The 18,506-nt window shown below is 55.9% G+C and overlaps 1 protein-coding gene across 1 annotated transcript; it reads left to right on the forward strand.

Moving 5' to 3' along the window:
- The first annotated feature begins 632 nt into the window (after positions 1-632).
- HEXA (hexosaminidase subunit alpha) lies at positions 633-15,588 on the forward strand. Its single transcript, XM_068958317.1, has 14 exons — positions 633-872; positions 6,235-6,333; positions 6,671-6,736; positions 6,905-6,951; positions 7,394-7,504; positions 8,418-8,519; positions 8,623-8,755; positions 9,817-9,997; positions 10,527-10,613; positions 10,960-11,032; positions 11,922-12,102; positions 12,442-12,532; positions 13,300-13,404; positions 14,005-15,588. Exons 1-14 carry the CDS (start codon positions 641-643, stop codon positions 14,066-14,068), a joined length of 1,572 nt encoding a protein of 523 aa, XP_068814418.1. The 5' UTR covers positions 633-640; the 3' UTR covers positions 14,069-15,588.
- The last annotated feature ends 2,918 nt before the right edge of the window (positions 15,589-18,506 follow it).

Genomic DNA, 18,506 nt, shown 5'->3' on the forward strand with positions numbered 1-18,506 from the left:
GTGCAGCGTCTCGTTTGTTTAGAAGTACACAGCAAAGAGGCACGGGCCTGGGCAGGGGCAGCACGGCCGGTCGGGGCAGGCGGCAGCCACGCGGCCCGCCGCAGGCGAGCGTCGAAACGCGCGCGAGCGGCCGTGAAGGCCACCTCTTGACTACAGCTCTGGGGGATTTTCACTCCGGCAACGACCCCCTCCCGTCTTTCATCCCAAAACCGGAGCGAGCCAACGGTCCAAGATTACCGCCCGAGGGCGGCCGGGGCCCGCGGCCCCCCGTTGCGAGCTCCTGCTTTGGCAGGACTAGGGTGCGCCCGTCCCCGGCTGGCAGGCGGGGAGCGAGCGGGAGCCACCGGCTCCGGCTCACCCCGCCGCAGGGAGCCGACCTCAGGGTGAAGCGGCAGCGGGGCGTCCTGCCGATAACTCGGCAGGGAGACCCGAGGCTGCCGCCCGGGGGAGGGGGGGCTGCCGGGCCCCGGGGCGCCGCCCCGCTCCGCCTGCGGCCGCCCCCGGGGCAGGGCGCGGGGCGGGGGCTGCCATTTTGTGCGGGCCGGGGGGCAGCGCGGGGCGGGAGTGGTGCTGCCGCCCAGGGGCCGACATGGCCGCCGCGTCGCCTAGGCGACGGCCGCGCGGTCACGCGGGCGCGGCCATGGCGGCGCGGGTGCTGCTGGCGCTGGCGGCGGCGCTGGGCTCGGCGGGCGCCGTGTGGCCGCAGCCGCAGGCGGAGCGAGCCGCGCCGGGCGGCGGCCGCTGCCTCCTGCTGCCGCGCCGCTTCGGCTTCGCCTACGCCGCCGCGTCGGCCGTGGGGCCGGGCTGCGCCGTGCTCGACCAGGCCTTCCAGCGCTACTGGGAGCTGCTCTTCGCCGGCGCCCGCGCGCACGGTGAGGCGGGGGGGCGGCGGCCGGGCTGAGGGACGGGCGGCGGGGGCAGCGCGGGCGGCGGGACGCGGCCGTGCCGTGCCGTGCCGCCTTTCACCGGCCTCCGTCCTTGAAACGAGTGAAAAGCCCCCCGAAGTGATCGCTCGCCTCGTGCAGAAGCTGCTCGCCGGCATCCCTGCGTGGTTGCGGCTGAACCCGATGAACTCCCGCGCTAACAAACCGAAGGGCCGGCCCTCCGAGCCGCGGCACCCGGGCGTCGCCCAGGTGAAACGCCCGCTTCCTCCTCTTCTGAAAGCGCTTTCCCTGCGGTGCAGGGGGCCAGACCAGCTCTGGTTCGTGCTGTCGAGGAGCCGGGCGTTTCAGGTTGCGCGTCCGCAGCGCGGGCCTCGGGGAGCCGGGGCCGCCCGTCGGAGCGGCGGGAGGCGCGCGGGTGTCGAGCAGCGCTTGCGGCAGGCCGCGCGACGCCTTGACGTGGTGGTTGGTTGCCCCTCGAACGGGTCCGGTTCCGGCCCGGGGGAAGGGGAACGTCTCCGTGACGGGCAAAAGTCTGTCGGGGTTTCAAGCGGACGTTCCTCTCCCAAGGAGCGGACGGCAGCAGGATGTTCCCCCCAGGCTGGGGTCCGCAGGGTGCTTGCTGCCAGGTCCCACCGTGGGTTTTGCATGACGGTCTACTCGTGTGAGCCGTCATGATTTGGCCCAGTGATCAGTTATTGAAATAACTGATAGCGCCTCGGGTGTTGCCACTCGTTCGCGTTTGTGCCGTTAGATCGTTGTCCTGGTCTGCTCTGGAGTACATCACACCCTCGTGTGCAGGAGTCTCGGGGTACTTTTTCGGTGTTGGGGAATTAAATAAACTGGTTTGTACCGAGCAACTTGCTCGAGTTTGTAACGATTCTGAATTTGGGAGCGCAGCCCAGATGGATCTTGAGCTTCAACGATCAGCTCGTGCTCCCTATCTGAAAAGTCAGGTCTTAGTAATTTGAATCCTGCCTGTTGCTTTTTTAATTAAAAAAAAATTTTTTTTTGTTTGTTTTAATTCAGCTGGGGCAGATGGCTGAGCCTGCATCCTGATGACTCAGTTACTTGATTTGCTTCTCACAGTAAAGGGCAGCGCTTCTTGGGTGTATGCAGGGAAGCACTTGCTGGGCTCGTGTTTTAAAAGAAAAAAAAAATAGCCCTATATGGCACAGTGAGTGCCAGTTATCTGGCATTTCTTTCAGGGAGTTACTGGGTCAATTTGCTGTTTCTTTTTTTCGTTTCACTTTATCTCCTTCAGGTTGCGTTTTGGCTCCCCAGTGCTTCATTTTGCTTCCTTTTCTTCCTCGTGACTGTGGCGAGAGCTGCTGGCAGTGTTGCAATTGCTCCAGCTTTGGTGGCTCTTCCTCTTTGTAGCAGTTGTCTGTGTGTCCAGCGTGATGTTTTGCACTGGGGAAAGACGCTTTTGTTGCCTCCTGCTCATTTCTCACAAGCGGACACCTATGCTTGCTATGGTGTTGTTTTTGTCTGGGAGCACCTTTTAGTAAGTCAGGTGAGATGTTAAGCATCCCGACGTCCCACGACCTTCCTGGCAAAGAGAGGTAGTGACTCTTGGACTCGTATTGGATTTTTCTATAGTGTAAGGTGAGGAAAAGCAAAAGCTTTGAGAGCCCAGGCTTGATTTGGGACAAGTTGTAATTGTTTATTGCCCCTCTACTTCTTCATGGTAGCACCGGTGGTGTGTATAGGATGAAACGTAGTAAATTCCCTGGCTGCTTTCGCTGAGGCAAACGTTGCAAACGTGGAGCCAGCACACACTGATGCTTAATGCCTGCGTGGGTCTGCAGGCAGCCTGAAGAGCTGTATCTGAGAAACATGAAATGCTCCATTCATCAAAAAGAGCTAGTAGTTCTGCTTCCCAATGTTTTAAATGTCAGCATGAACTCTGTCGCTGCTGATGAAAGCAGAGAAGGGTGACGGCACTGGAAACTACTCTGCTTCATCTCGACTGTATCATGCCTTGATAAAGACAAGCTTGAAACACTGAGAAGAACTGTTTGGCTTGTTTTATTTCCTAAGTCCAAGCCTGTAAGTAGCAATAGAAATACATTTTGATACGATAGCTGCAAAGACCCCTTTTGTTTCTTTTTGCTGCTAGGATCTAAACTTAACATGGCTAGTATAATTATTCCTGTTGTCCTGTCCCTGTCAGAGGGAAATATGACTGTCACATCACTTGGATCTTGTGATCACCGGGTCAAGGTCCGTGTGCATACTCAGCACTTCCTGTACACCCTGCTTTATGTGGAACTCAAACTACACATGCTTAATTTTAGGGTTTTTCCCCCCCCCCCCCTTGCCTTCCTTTTTATCCCCATGAGTGATTAGTAATAGCAGGCAATGGAAATCCTGTATGGAAAGAAATAGTTTCTATCAACAGAGAAAATAAAGAAATAGTTTTCTTGCTGTTTTAGAAAGCTAGTATGTCAATTCAACAAACAGGCATACTGGTTGAATTGCAGAGGCTTAAGGGGACTTCATCATCTTTTCCTAACTTGTTCAAAGCGTGCTAAGGCAGAGCTGGTCTGATCAGCTAGACTCTCAGTGGCACGAGTGCCCCATGTTCCCAAACCAGGTCCTCTTAAAACTCCCCAAAGATTAGTGTGCTGTTCCCTTTTGCCTTCTGGGAAGCTTGTGCCAACTGATAAACTTTACAGCCTCATCTCGTGGGTGTTGCTTCTGGCCGGTGGCAGAACACAGAAGCGTTGCAGTTGTGATGTGTGCCCCGAAAGCCCGTTTCTGAGAGTCCTGTTTCCTGCTGAGCGGAGGGCCAGCAACCACTCTCCCAAGTGGGCTAACCCCAATGGCAGCTGTTGTTGGCGTTACGTTGTGACAGGCAGTTGCAAATTGCCAGGGTTTGAAAACGTTTTAGAGATTTGTAGGCTATGTCCAAACTCTCAGTTCCTTCTGGACTTCCGACATGAAATCAGAAACTAACTGAACTTAGAAGAGACATATAAAGGTCAGTGGTCAACCCCCTGCTCAAAACAGGGCCAACCTGGTTAGAGCCAACTTTGAAGTTGGGTCAGGTTTTTCAGAGCTGTGTCCAGCTGAGTTTGTGATATCTCCGAGGACGGAGAAATGGGCCCCTCCAGGTGAAGAATTTTTTTTCCTTATCTCTAGTTGGAATTTCCTTTGCTGCTTCTCCCTTGTCTCCTGTCCTTTAGCTGAGCGCCTCAGAGGGGTGTCTGAGAGAGTGTGCCTCAGGACCCCACGTGAGGCTCATGCCAGGACCCATCATCCCGGATGGCTTATCACCACTAGCGACCGTTGCTTAGCTTGTTTGTCTTCTAATCCATGACAATAACCAACTACCAATTTGGCCTTGATAGTGTTGTTTGCAACCATGAACCTCAGACACTGGGTTTAATAGGTGATTGATTGCTGCCGTGCTTGCCTACCTTGTCTTCTAGGCTTGGTACCGCTGGTGCCTGCCTTCTCCTTAGTTCAGAAAGCTGTGAGGAGTCACGTGCATGCGACTGGGTTTTAGCATAAGCTTTCTTGGAAACTTTGTTCTGCTATACCTTCTGCCAGCTCCCCTTCCAGCTGAGGAGTGTCCAGAGCTCATTCAGGCTGGGTTTATCCTGCTGGTGCTTGCCATGCTCTCAGCGTTAGACGGCTTGTGCTCGGTGGTGTCTCCCTGCGCAGGTTTAACAAGGTATGCGGTGATGGGACCAGTATAACGGGCTGTGCTTAGCAGCGCTTGTCTTATTGCTCGTCAGTCAGTTGTTTGCTCTCAAGGCTGCTGAAAGGACAGTTGATGCTTAATAGAAAATTCAGAAATGCCTTCACCTTGGAGACAGACTTCATCATCCCGGCTCAGCCTTGGGAGAGCAGAGCTGTGGCTATTGCTCTGCTCCTGGAGACTGCTGGTTAAATCCCTCCATTTGGGTGGAGATGAGAGAGGAAGAGGTTGGGAAATACTTATCCCAGGAAGATCCCTAGGGGAAGAAGAAAAAAAAGGGTATTTCCCAAATGTCAAGGCCTGAGTGTGGCTGTTCCTGGTGAGCTGCCATCTTGCCAAATGAAGGGAGCAGGCCTTGCTGCTGTGCTCGGCATGCCAGCTCGCACCTTTGTGAGGTTGCCTTGGCTACCGGCTCGTCTGTAACTGAACAGAAAACTTAAGTCTGAGGAATATTTTTCCCTTCTGCCTTCTCTCCGCAGAAGTTTTGCCATGCCTTCATGGAAACGTCTGTGGTTCCTGGCTCCTGCAAGCTTCAGAGCGTGTGTTGTCTGTGTTTTACCCCAGTGCTGGCTGTGCCAGGGTCTCTCTGAAGGCCGCTTGGTGTCTGACTTATGACCAGACTCACTCAAAGCTAAGCTTTTTAGGTTTCGGGGACCGTTTTGTGCCGTTCCTGGGAGTAACGTGGCTTTGAGGGCTGTAACGGCATAGATGTGTACCTTGACTGTGATCAGCAGGGTCCCTGCTGAGCTAACCTGCTCTCTTGCTAGTTGGAGACTGCCACGGGCTGACCCGTGCTGCTCAGGAACAGGTCAACGCCTCCCTTTGGCATTGGGGGAGCGTCTCCCATGGACTCCAGGGAGGACTTGGGGCTGCGCAGCATCATTGAAAGTGCTTCTTCAGATAGGGAGGAGTGGCCAGAGCTCCTGCTTGGGGTCCAAATGTGGCTGGATTTTTTTTGGTAGCTGCTGCACGTAGGACCTGCTCTACAGAGTGCTGAAGTCTATCAGGATCCTCTCTGTGCTGTGGGCTAGCTTCACGAGGCCTTACAGTGACCCCTAACAGCTCAACTTTGCAGTATGCTTGGATTCATTCTCTGCCTTTTTTTGCTCTACAGGATTTGTTTGCATTTTTTGAGAAGTATGGATAGCATAGGAGAGCTCTTTGGCTTATACTTTTTTCTGCCCAAGGTAGGGAGAGTTTAGAAACATAAAGTTCTTCCCCCCGCCCCGGCAAAGACTTGGGTAGTTGTGGCTGTTGCTTAGAGCAGGGCCTGATGTCAAGGGCGCTTTGGGAGCTGCTGCTAAACCAGGCTCTGATGTCTCTCCTTGTGCGGTGTGGTCCTTTCAGCTGCCACTGGGAAGCCTATCCTTGGGGCTTCCTCACCAGCAGGCCTTCTCCGTGCTGAAGGTGGGGATCTGCTCACGTGGTCACGGTTTCCTGTGTCAAAAGAAATGCCTACTGAACACCCTAGGACCTGACCTGGGTTAAAGAAGGGGTGCCAGTTTCTGTCATGTGTATTAAAAGCTATGCTCAGTCCAGATGGTTCTGCATCTCCATCACTAGCGGGGCTGGAAGGAAGGCAGTGGACTTGGGAAGCCGGGAGAGAGCCAAGGGGGCTTAACGGCTGCCGCCTGTGTGTTGCAGGGAATGAGCAACCCTGGGAGAAGCCCTGTGCCCAGCTCCTGGTCTCTGTGGCCACTCCAGGTTGTGATGGGTTCCCCAGCCTGGACTCCAAGGAGAGCTGTGAGTATTGGGGTTTGGAGCGGGAGTGCAGATGTCTCTGCACCCGTTAGTTGGAACTGGTGCCATACAGCACTTTGTGCTTCCCCCGAATTGAGGGTGTCCTTGCTGTATTGGGGCCGGGAGGGAGTGACTTACCTGAGGTTGCTGATAAGACAGCGGGAGAGGCAAAATAATAAATAACTCCCCAGCTTCCTGGGATCCCAGGGTGCAGTCTTCTATCAAAACCGCTGCCTGGTCCAGCTGCAGCCATGTAGCTGGGGCTGTCATGCCTTGTCGCAATGTGTAATGGAGCGTGGGACCTAATGCCTAGGCTGGCCTGTCTCATGCTGTGTTTCAGATAAGCTTGTCGTCTCGGAGGACTCCTTGCTGCTGTCTGCAGATGCTGTCTGGGGAGCTCTCAGAGGTGAGATGTGTTTAGCATTTGGGAGTAACGGAGCTTTGATGGGCTTTCCCACTCTCCCCGCCTATGGGGCGGCTCTCTGTGCCTCTCTTTTCTATCGACTTTTGTTAATAGTCCTCAGTTCTTTTGGGGGGATCTGCTGAGAAAGTAACTGTGTGATTTTTCCCACAGGCCTGGAGACATTCAGCCAGCTTGTTGGGAGAGATGAGGATGGCACGGTGAGTGGGAGGCTTGCGTGCAGGCAGGCTAATGTGAGCTCTCACAGTGATACGAGTCCTGACCTTGCCTTATGGGGGCAAGCTGTGCTTCGGGGCAGTGAGCCAGCTCTCCCTAATGCTCCTGCCTTCAGGGGTATGGGCTAAGGATTGCTGGGGGACTTGGGGGCTGCTGGGTTTCCAGCAGGGCAGCACAGCCCTGTCATATCACGGGCCACATGGTGATTCACGAAGGCAGAGTCCAGCCAGATCGCTGCCTTCTGAGCAGGTAAAGTGCTGTGGCTCTTTCTGGCTGGCTTGTGCTGTGGGGTTGCGTGCTGGGCAGTGAGGATACCCTTCCTAGTCCTGCTGGCCCTGGGGGCAAAGGTGACCCTGATTCTCCCCTGTTAATGGCTGTGTTGCCTTAGAGCCCTTCTCACTTCTTCCTCGTGCGCTCTGTGTGCAGTACTACGTCAACAAGACAGAGATTGTGGACTTCCCCCGCTTCCGTCACCGAGGCTTGTTGCTGGACACCTCTCGTCACTACCTGCCTCTGAAAGCCATCCTGGAAACACTGGTAGGGTACCTGTGCGGTGGGGCATGTGTCCTGCCCTGCTGACAGCCAGTCGAGCACTGTCTGGGGGAGAGAGCGAGTTAGCTGGGTGTCCCTTCTCTGGGATAGGCAGGGGCTCCCTGGGTGGCTGGGAGGCCTTTTGTTTGCGTTGGTCCTTTCCAAAGATCACAGGAGCCATCTAGTGAGAGCCAGCCATACAGCTGGACATAGGGCAACCATCCACAGCTCATCAAGGAAGAGCTTGTCAGATCTAGGTGTTTTGAAGAAAACCAGCCTGCGTGTCTCTAGGTGAAGCAGCAGGGTGGGGTGGCATGGCAGCATGACCTCAATTCTTGTACGCTGGTCTGCCTCCTGCAAAAATGCTTCCATTCTGCAGGCCCTTCTTAGTGCAGTGCTCTGCGCCCGTGGCTCCGTTTGTGCCCAGTGTAAATTGCAGCTGCCTCAGGTGGGCGATCACTTCACTTGGTATGTGGGAGAAGGAAGAAAATCCTGAGGTATCTTAGCTCCCTGCAACCCAGTTTACTTTCTGAAGCCAGATTGTTTCCAAGGCAAGGGAAAAGCTAGCTTCTTCCCAGTCATGTTAGACAAAAGTGGGTGGTGGTTCTGCCCTCATCTTGAGCAGAATTAAACATCCAAGTCTCAATCACTGGCTTACTTACATGGAGAAACAGGGAGATTTTACGGTTGGCAGGAGCGCTGCTGGCCTTCTGCAGCTCTTTGCAGTGCTCGTGTGTTTGACAGAGAGGTGTCTGCATGACTCCTGGAGCCTCGGGAGCATCTGGGGACACTCTTTATATGTTTGCCTTGTCCCTCTGGAGTGCAAGTACCTGGCGCGCCTCAGGCCCTTTCTGCGACAGGCTGGCTGACCTTTCAGACAGGGCAGGGCATGTTCACCTGTGTTCCTGTTGCTTCCTAGGATGTCATGGCTTACAACAAGTTCAATGTCTTCCACTGGCACATTGTGGATGACCCATCTTTCCCGTACGAGAGCGTGACCTTCCCAGAGCTCAGCAAGAAGGTAATCCATCTTGTTCATTGCGCAGCTCCCCACTGAGCATGGGGAGTGCTGATCACCCCTATACTAAGGGAGTGAGGCACTGTGACTCCTTGTGTTTCCCCAGGGAGCCTTCAATGCCATCACCCACGTGTACACAGCTAGTGACGTGAAGACGGTGATTGAGTATGCCCGGCTCCGTGGCATCAGAGTAATCGCAGAATTTGACACTCCTGGTCACACCCTTTCATGGGGTCCAGGTAAGGAGCAGAATGTGCCTGGGGCCCCGTCCACGGGTGCAGGTGTGAGGAGAGCTGCAGTCGTGTCGTGGGGAGAAAGGGTCTCTGCAGCCTGGATCCCAATAGCGGGCTGTGGACAGCTGTGTCCCACAGGCGAGCTCAGGGGAGGAGCAGGCTGCGGGCTGGGGGAAGTAGGGTCCAGCGTACAACTTCCAGAACAACATCCAAAGGGAAAATGTTTCCATCTCTTCTTGGGTTCCAAGCTGAGTGCTTTTTTAGAACGTTCGCTCTGTCAAGATTCAACCTCGTGGGGTGTAGCAAGGATCCTGGGTTTAACTGAGGACCCAGCTGACCCGGCTTCCTCACTCTGCTCAGCTGCTGAGTCCTGATCCATTTGCTCCCTGCTTTTAAGAGCTGGGAGTACCGTCCCAGTCCATGTCTCACAGGAAGCGTGAGGAGCTCCAGAAAGTGCTACCTTGTCTTCCTCTTTCCTTCCCCTCCCTCCAAATGGCCCACACTGGAGTACGCACTGTGCATGTGGTCTCAGCCAAAACTGTGGCTGCCTCTCCTTCCCTGTCCACAGTGGATGCACTGAACAGGGAGCAGGTGCTGGGGACTGCACCGGCCTTATCTTTTCCCAACAGCTGTGCGTGTGGTTTCCCCTAGGAATCTCCATAAAGGAATGGGGCCACGGCTGGGCTAGCTGGAACGAAGGGTGCAGAAATTTGGTATGGGAGGGGAACAACAGGGCCGTGTCTGCTTCTTGTCCTTGCAGTAATCGTTGCAGGAAAGAAGGGGTGTCTAGTATAAGAGGCTTGAGCCCTGTTGTTCTCGCTGAGGAACGTGTGTCTGGGGCAGCGACCGCAGATGTGGGTGGGGGCAAGCAGATCTCTCCTGATCAGATCAGACTTTCTGAGCTACAGATCGCGTTTCTGCTGCCATGGTTATGCCTTGTGCGTTGTGCCTAGACCTTCTGTCCCTGGCAGGCACTGGGCCATGCTGAGGAGGGTCTGGGCGGCTATACAGGGAAAGATGGGTGTGCTTAACCCCTTCCTCACTGTACTGGGTTTGTTGTGACGCAGGTGCTCCAGGCCTCCTGACTCCCTGCTACTTGGGCAAGAATCTTTCTGGGACCTATGGGCCCATCAACCCCATCCTTAACAGCACGTACGAGTTTATGACCAGTTTCTTTCAAGAGGTCAGCGCTGTGTTCCCAGACTTCTTTCTTCACCTCGGTGGTGACGAGGTGGACTTCACGTGCTGGTGAGTGATGCCCCATCTGAAGTCAGTCTGGACAGGACCTGGGGGGAGTGCAGATCACAGGATCCAGTTCAGCTAGGGAAGTGTCTGGGACTAGGGTCTGCAACAGGATCAGTGCTCTGTTGCCTAGGCACCCGGCATGTGCTTAGGGATGGATGACGAGTGCCTGAAAGAACAGCCACCCGAAAAGATTGGGAGAGGCAGGGCAAGAGTGGAGGGTTATTTGCATGTAAGAGGGAGCCAGTGGGCACAGGATTCTTGCATCCTATCCCATCAATCCTTGGCCGTGCTCGTCTGCAGATCTTTGGTCTCCCGCTTCATTAGGCAGAGAGAGAGGCTGTGTGTGTGTTGCTGCGTGGAGTTTCTGTCCTCACAGTGACGCTGGCTCTGGGAAGCCATGGGTGTTAGCGCACCCACAGCTCTAGGAGTACCTGGGCCAGCCTGGGGCAAGCACGGGAAGCCTGGGCCATGTCTGGCCTTACTCCAGAGCTCTGGGATGCAAAGCTTTTATTCCCTTCTCTCTGGCATACAGGAAGTCCAATCCAAAAATCCGTGCCTTCATGCAGGAGATGGGATTTGGTGACGATTTCACAAAACTAGAGTCGTTCTACGTCCAGCGGTAAGGTTGGCTGTGTCCGGGACCTGTAGCTGCAGTATATGACCAACGAAAATGTCTTCTGCTGTCATGGGGACCCTGTATCTCCTTTGCAAGGACACATACCTTTGGGCATGGCTCCTTGACCCCAAAGGGAATAGCCTGGCCACGTTTTATTGGGAGAGCATGAGGCCTGAAGGGAGCCCTGTGAGGGGCCAGAGTTTCTCCCTTACCCTTCTCCCGAAGTACTTCCGTGTCTTGCTGTGGGTGTTGGGAAAAATTTGATGCTTCTGCTTTGGCTATGTGCAGCTGGCAAAGAGAGGGGATTGTAGGTGGGAGGATCTGAAACTCGGTACCGTTTCCGTTCCAGGCTTTTGGACATCATCTCTTCCTTTGGCAAGGGTTACGTGGTGTGGCAGGAGGTGTTTGACAATGGAGTGAAGGTGAGAGCTGCCTGCTTTCCCTAAAGGGATTCCCTGTGCCTGGGCAAGCAGCGCCAGTGCCCCTGCGGGGCTCTCTGGTGTGCTCTGGGGATGCCGTGCCAGTGCTGGCAGGAAGTACCCTGAGGGGGGATTGAGGTTGCTCTTGACACGGTGCTGGCAGGGAGCCCTCTGCCCTCCTGCTGGCTTTGTCAGACTGCTGTCAACGGGCTCTTTCCTCCAGGGTCTTGTATACGTACTTGCAACAGGCAGGTTTTAACCCTGCCCAGAACAGGCTTTGCAAATAGTCTTTTTCCCTTCCTAAGAGCAGCAGCAGTTACTCGCTTGGTCTGCCCCCAGTCTCCTCAGCAAGGAATTTGTGTTGGTGTCACTTGAGCCAAGCACTATCCTGCTGTTAAAGCTGCCCTGTCTGGCTAGGAAGGTGCCTGGGGGGCGCTGCTGGCTTTTGCCGGCTCACTTTTCTCCGTTTGAGTTCTGTCATTCAAGTGGCTTTTGGGAGCTGCAGTTTTGTGAAGGAGGCCTTGGGCTGAGGCCGCAACGCAGCAGAGATGCAGCATTTGTGCTGCCCCTGTGACCATAGTAACCTTGGTCCGTGGCTTTTGTCCTTGCTGCAGGGTAGGGAAGTGCTCTTGTCCCCTCCTGTAAGCGGGGCCCTGAGGGCAGAGGAGATTCCACCACTTCCTGCGGACCGTGAATAGCTCTGCTGTAACCAGTCCTGGGCTGTTTCTGGGGCAGGACCCTGGGCAGAGTAGCGGGAGGTGGATGTTCAGGGGAGGCATTACACAGCAGAGGTGTGGATGGTTTGGGGACACCGCTTGTGAGGGGAGGTGGTACTCAGTTGCCGCACTGATTCTGCGCACGGTGTTCACGTGTGCTTGTGCTGTGGGGCCAGGTGAGGCCAGACACAATCGTCCACGTGTGGAAGGAGAACTCCACGCCGTACATGCAGGAGATGGCGCAAGTCACCAAGGCTGGCTACAGGGCTCTGCTCTCTGCTCCCTGGTACCTCAACCGCATCTCCTATGGGCAGGACTGGATGCAGGCCTACCAGGTGGAGCCTTTGCAGTTTGAAGGTGCGTTCCTTGCATCAGGTTCCCTTATGGCAGCTGACTTGTCTCTCAGAGGTAGTGCCAAGTCTGGCCCTCTTGCTAATCCGTTTTCACTGCTGATGTGAAGGTGCTCGAGTGACCCTGTCCTTGGTTCCCGTGCTATGTGCTGTTTCCTAGCTGCAGGCAGAAGAAAATTCAGCCGTCCCTCAGCCCACGCTTTGAAGCAGGGACTTCCAGAAGGGCAAGCTAAACTCTCCGTAGCTGAGCCAGCTCACTGCTGTTACAGGTGCCTCTGTGGGCAGGGCAGTAAATCACACGTTCTCTTTCAATACCTGGTCCTCTGAATGGTGTCTCCTCTGGCAGGCAGCCCCGAGCAGAAGGATCGGGTGATCGGTGGAGAGGCCTGCATGTGGGGTGAATACGTGGATGTCACTAACCTGACCCCCAGGCTCTGGTAAGAGAAGTCCTGGGGAAATTAGCTCGAGTCACGTGGGCAGGGCTCAGACCTGTTTCCTTCAGCACTGAGTTACGTGCACCAAATTCGGGCAGTTTGGTCTCCTAATGGTACTTGACTATGTCCCCGACAACATGTCTATGGTAGTAGGAGCTTCACTGAGGCTTAAACTAGGGTTTTTGGCTGTCTGTAAGACTGAAACAGGCTCCTGTAGAACCTGCTGCTGCAACCAGTACATGTTTAATCCTGGTCTCTGTCCTGTCGTCTGGACGCATCCTGATCTGCATGCGTCTGGGAATGGATCTTCCCGTATGAAGAAGCCATGTGCTTTATGTTGGAGGACTTGGGTCAGGACCTGGCCCCCTGTGTTTCTCCAGACCTCCCTGCGTTTTAACTGGAAGGGCTCTCCTTTGCCTCTCTACTGTTGTCTAAGGGTGAACTATCCTCTAAACGTGAACTACGCTCTCTCTGGCTCTGTGGATTGTGAGCCAGGCGCTCTCAGAGCCGGGCCTGTGCTCATGTTGGCAGTGTTCGTGGTCCCGCTCACAGAAAGCACAGCCCCCTGGGTGTGTTGATGCCCTTACCAGTGGGGAAAGCTGCCTGGGCCTTGTGAGTAATGAATCCAACTTCCCTCAATTGACACCTGCATCTCCAGAGGCAGTTTCAGGTCTTAAATCGGAGCAAAGCATATGGGAGCTCAGAGGTCTCTGCGGGAAGTTTTTGAACTCCCCTCCGAGCTGAGTGTGTCTGTCCCTCGTTCCTTCAAGGCCAAGAGCTGGGGCTGTAGCCGAGAGACTTTGGAGTAACGAGACAGTGAGGAACCTGCAAGATGCGTACGTGCGGCTGGCCAACTTCCGCTGCGAGCTCCTCAGGTAACTGTCCCTCCTGCAGGGAGCTTGAAGAGGGGCCAGCTTGGGGGGACAGCGCAAAAGACATCCTCTCTGGCATTCAGCTCTAGGGAGACCCTGGGGACGGCAGTGAGGGTAACGGTGTGGGATGTGAGGATGAGGTGGTCTTTCCTGCTGTGAAATGACCCTTGTTCTTACTGAAACTCCCAGGCGTTTCTCATGCCTGTGGGTGGGCAGAGCTTGCTTTGTGCAGTGCTGCAAGAGGGCCCCTGCCGTCAGCGTGGGCTGGTGGCTGTGCTGAGCAGAGGGTTTGCGATGGGGAAGGGGCACCCGTCAGAGCCGCCACCTCTCCTGCATCACCGGGCTCTAGTCCGTGACCCTTGCTGTTCCTGAAAGCGGCAACCAGACCCCACCCTGCCTCTGTAGGGGAACTGCCCTTATGCCTTGAAGGGATCAAAAAAAAAAAACGTGATCTGAGAGTGCAGGATGAAAAGCGCTCTGTCCTTGAGCGTATCGCATCTGAAATGGGGTGCTGATGGCTAACTCGTGCTCCTCTAACCACTCGGAGCCTAACCATGGGCTCTTGGTGCCCCCTCTGTAACGGCTGTCTTTGCTGTGTTCCAGGCGTGGTGTCCAGGCTCAGCCGCTCTTCGTAGGATACTGTGATCATGAATTCAGTGGATTTTGAGTGGAGAGTCCTGCTGCCCTCACCCTCTATGCACACAGGAGGAATGATCTCTCTCCCTCTCTCTCCCTCTCTCTGTCCCTCCTGCAAAAGCTGCTGGCATGTTAAAGGGACTTCCCTACTTTTGCTCTTGTCTTGTTGCAATGAGCAATTTTTTATTTGATTGTGCACTCTTTGCCTTTTCCTCTATTCTTATTTGTTCTTTTAAATCTATAAAGAAATGACCTCAAAGAGAAAAGGTGCCTTTCCATGCTCTGTTGGGGCTTGGCAGAGTGTGCAAGGATTTTTGCTGTCAATCAGCTTGCTGTCGGAGATGCGCCTCGTCCCTGTGGCTCTGCAGCTGAACGTGTGCATCTCGGGGACTGCAGCCCCACAGTGCCAAACTCCCAAGTCGTTTTTTCAGGTGCATTTTCCCCTCCCTCCCTCCAAACAGAACTGCAGACTCTGCCTCGCGTATGTGCTGAGTACGCTACTGCCAGTATAGTAGGCATCTGCTCCTTCTTCTGGCCCAGGCCTTGGGTCAGGGCCTGGGGTTAGGACCTGGCCTGCCATACCAGCTACTGGTGCTGCTGTAGGCAGCCAGGCTGCCTGGCTTGCGAGATGTCTGCTCCGCTGGATAAATTGTGTTTAGTCTCTGCCAATATCACAGGCTTCATCCCTGCTGAGGGAAAGGGAGTCTCTAGTCACGCAGTAGCGTGGGGGCGGGGGGAAGGCTAGTCTTGCAGGCCAAGGTTAGCTGTGGACTCGCCTGGGTTTTTGCCTTGACCCTGACTGTTCCCAGCTGACAAAGCACTACCTATGCTGGGATGTCACTGGGCAAGAGCAACCGACCTTGGATTTCCTTCTGTAGGAGGCCTTGCCCTCCATACACCAATGGTCAGTGTTACCTGTTGGTTTCTGTCCTTGTCTCTGTCTGTTCTCCTTGTGCTCCCCCAACTGTTCTGCCTGTCTGCAGGCAGGAGGCTTGTCTTCAAGGCACCATCTCTGCTGCCCTAAACCCTGTCTGCTGCCATCTCCTTCTCTGGCTTCTTTTGAGAAGAGGAGACTCTGAAGCCCCTTGGAGGAAACCTCCCAAACCCACTGTGCTGCAAGCAGGGAAGCTGGATTCAAGGATGTTATCGAGTCACCGTTCAGCCCCTCCATCAGCTGTCTCCCCCTGCTCAGGACTCAGCCAACTTACCCATCCTTGCGCTGCTGCCCTGTCCTCAGGTGGGCTCCACGGCAGTTCTCCTGTGTCCAAGTGGTTTGGTTTGGAGGGTAGGTTCCCTGGAGAAGAGACTGGTGTTGCTGCATTGCTGGTCAGAGGAGCTGGGGCAGTCTCGGTTCTTGTCCTATGATGGTTGGGGTTGCCCTGCTGGAAACTCAGTTCAGCCCCAGGGTGGGGATTTCTCAGGGAGAGATCCTGCACAACAGGAATGTTGTGTGCGTATCTGGGTGTTGAATGAGAGTGAGATCTGCTGTTAGCCCTCTGTTATGGCTGGAAACTTTATTATTGTTAATTTTGAAATAAAAATGTTACACTATTTGCCATTTCAGTATTTCTTTACTCTCCTGCAACAGGATGCCCAAACAGTACTCGTTTGAAGTGATATGCAAAAACCACTTCTGTTTTCATTTTTAAAAAATGTGGAGCCCAGCCACAGTGGAGCAGAGCAGCTTAGCTGATTGCCAAATTTGGGGGCAAGAGGGATTTTTCTTTCCATTTTTCTTTTCCTCTCCATCAGAGCGGCTGGGAGCACAGCGGGGTGGGAAGGGCTGCCTTCCTGTGCACGGTCTCCTAAGTGGAGAAGCTCCTCGGCTTCCTCCAAGTTCCTATGGGGAACTCGCAGCGTCCCTTCTCTCTGTGCTTTTTGGTCATCGGTGCTCTCCTGGCCGTGTGTTTAACGTGGCATGTTGAAGGAGAAGGTGGAGGGAAGCCTGCTGGGGGTTTAAACCTCTCGCCTGCTCTGGGGATTGCAATGCTTGGTGCTTCAGCTGTGCCTTCAGCGAGAAGCCCAGCGTAGACCGGCCAAGGTGCCCTGGAAGTTAGGCTAAGTGGAGCGAGCCAGGATTGCCAGTCTGCCCGCCCGTCACTCTTGGCATATTTGTTTCCCTTAAATTGAGTAACACAAAAGACATAAATAATAATAGCTGCTTCATTGTGCTGGGGTTTGATGTGCTGTCAAGTGCTAAAGAGCTCCGAAAGGATGGTATAATTAGAGCTCCTTGTTCCGTGTGAGACTTCTCATCGGTAAATGCTGATCTGTTGAAACTTTGCAGAAGCGTCTCATCCCCATGAGACTGTTGAGGAGAGGTTTGCATGCTCTGAAAGATGTTTCTGGTCAGAACAGGGACAGCCAGCAGCTCCCTCCCTGCCTAGGCCACCTACCTGCACCTCAGCGCTTCAACCTGAGCCTGCTGATGCGAGCGAGCGTCCCGATTCCTGGATGCGTTTTTGGGGTTGGCTTTGGAAATGCCTCAGTTCTGTGTTGTCCTACAGCAGCATAGGAACAAATGGCAGCGGAGTGGAGGCCTTTCTTCTGGCCCGCGGTGGTATCCTCCAGTGTTTTAGACTCCATGAAACATTGATTTAGCAGCCACTGAGGCTGATTAAAGTTTAAAGTGAATGTACAAAAGGTAGTAGGTGTGATGGGGAATGTTTTTCCAAAGAAGCGGTATGTGATAACAGCAACTCCGTAGCTGCTTAGATCCCGTGCTGAGAGGGATGACGGGTGTCTACGTCCCTCCTGCAACTGCGAGTAGAGCTGTTGCCACCAGCTTCTCCCCTGCCCGTAGCCACGACAGGAGTCAGCCACGTTACGTGAAGGGCGCGTGCTATCAGACACGGTCACGACTCGGGGCAAGCGAGCGCACCAAAGAGATCCTGGCCACCTTCCTTGGAGACGCCTGAGCGTCTGCTGTGTTGAGGCACGCGGCAGCGGGTTCCCGGCCGCCTCTGCTGCAGCTACGCCGTTGCCACGGGGAAGGACAGCCGAGCTTATTTCTCGATGGAGCCGAAGTGCCCTGGCACAAGAGGAGCCGGCGGCGGCCGCGCACCCAGGCCCCTGCGCTGAGCCCGGGTGGGCGTTGTGGCGGCCGCGGTGGCCCGGCACGGCCGGGGGCTCCTCCGTTTTGCTGCTGGCGTGCGGCAGCGGGGGCATCGAGGGGGCGGCAGGCGCAGGGGAAGGGTGTTATTATCCCCTCCTATTTTTACAAGGTGCTGCTGTTTTTATTCAGGTAGCTGCTGCCGCCGCGGGGTGCCGGGCAGGGTGCTCTGCTCCTCGGGCATCGCCCGGCCAAGGTGGGACAGGGTTCAAACGGGGTTTCGGCACCCCGCGCTAGGGTGCCCCTGCGCTGCGGGAGCCAGATGGGCTTAGTCACCGCCGCGGCGGCTGGCGAGGAGGAGGAGAGGGCCCCCGCGCCGCCGGGCTGCGTCGTGCCGGGGGCCTGTCCCAGCGCTGGGGGAAGCAAACGCCGCTAACGTGGAGCCGGGAATAAGGCGAACGGCGGCGGCGGCGGCAGGGCTGGTCGCGTTGGCCGGCGGCCTCCGAGAGCAGCTCCCGACCTCTGCCCGCCGGCGGCCTCCGAAACGCTGACGGCCTTCGGGGCCTGGGCCGGGCTGGTGGGGTCTCGTCAAAAGGTGCCTGACGAACCGGATTGGGGGGGTATCGTTTCGGCATCTCTTTGCCCGCGTTGTCCCTCCGCTGTTGGCCTCTCGGGCTCCGTTACCGACTCCTGCTCCGGCCGGCCGGCCGGCGGCGGGTCGTTTCTCCGAGCCGCGGCGCGGGGACGGGACGGGGACGCGGTGGCCGGGGCCAGAGGGGCTCGCTCGCGGCTGAGCCCTGCGGCCCTGGCCGGCGCCGCGGGGCCTGCGCGGCCGCGGGCAGCTCCCCGGAGCACGTTTCCTTCCAGCTGACCTTTAAGTATCAGATAATTTATCGTGTGTTTACCCACAGCGACACCGGGTCCCTGCTGGGGATTTAATTACTCAACCCAGATTGTTTCAATAAAACGGCAGGGAGGCAATTACTAGGTGATATTTATGATCAGGTGTGAAGATGGCGGTCCTTCCCCGTTCGCCCGCCTCCTTCATCCCGGCCGGACGCCGGGCGGCCGCCGGCGGGCGAGGGGAGCGCGTGCCCGGCGCCGAGCGGCAGCCGCTTCGCACAAAGCTTTGCCCTCTCCCTGGGGGTTTTGGCGAGTTTCCTCTTGGCTCCCTCCCCACTGCCCAACGCCGGGGCGAGCGCCGGGCCGGAGGAGCGGGCCGTCAGCGCGTCCGCCTGGGCCTGCGCCGCCGGCGGGTCGGATCTGCCCGGCGGCCGCGTTGGCTGGACACGCAGCGAGCCGGAGGCTCGCGTCCTTGCGACGCGTTCGGTTCCTTCAAGAACGTCTATTTTTAACTTGCGTTTGTCATGTAAAACTTGCCGGGGATAATACGGGAACATACAGCATGTGAATCACC

This window comes from Struthio camelus, chromosome 12 (genome assembly GCF_040807025.1).
Source record: "Struthio camelus isolate bStrCam1 chromosome 12, bStrCam1.hap1, whole genome shotgun sequence".
Taxonomy (NCBI): Eukaryota; Metazoa; Chordata; class Aves; order Struthioniformes; family Struthionidae; genus Struthio; species Struthio camelus.

Bases quoted from the DNA above. Each gene is read 5' to 3' on its own strand.
- HEXA (XM_068958317.1), top strand. From the start codon at position 641: ATGGCGGCGCGGGTGCTGCTGGCGCTGGCGGCGGCGCTGGGCTCGGCG. The intron at 8,756-9,816 runs GTAAGGAGCAGA...GTTGTGACGCAG, and splicing joins CACCCTTTCATGGGGTCCAG to GTGCTCCAGGCCTCCTGACT. The intron at 10,614-10,959 runs GTAAGGTTGGCT...TTTCCGTTCCAG, and splicing joins GAGTCGTTCTACGTCCAGCG to GCTTTTGGACATCATCTCTT.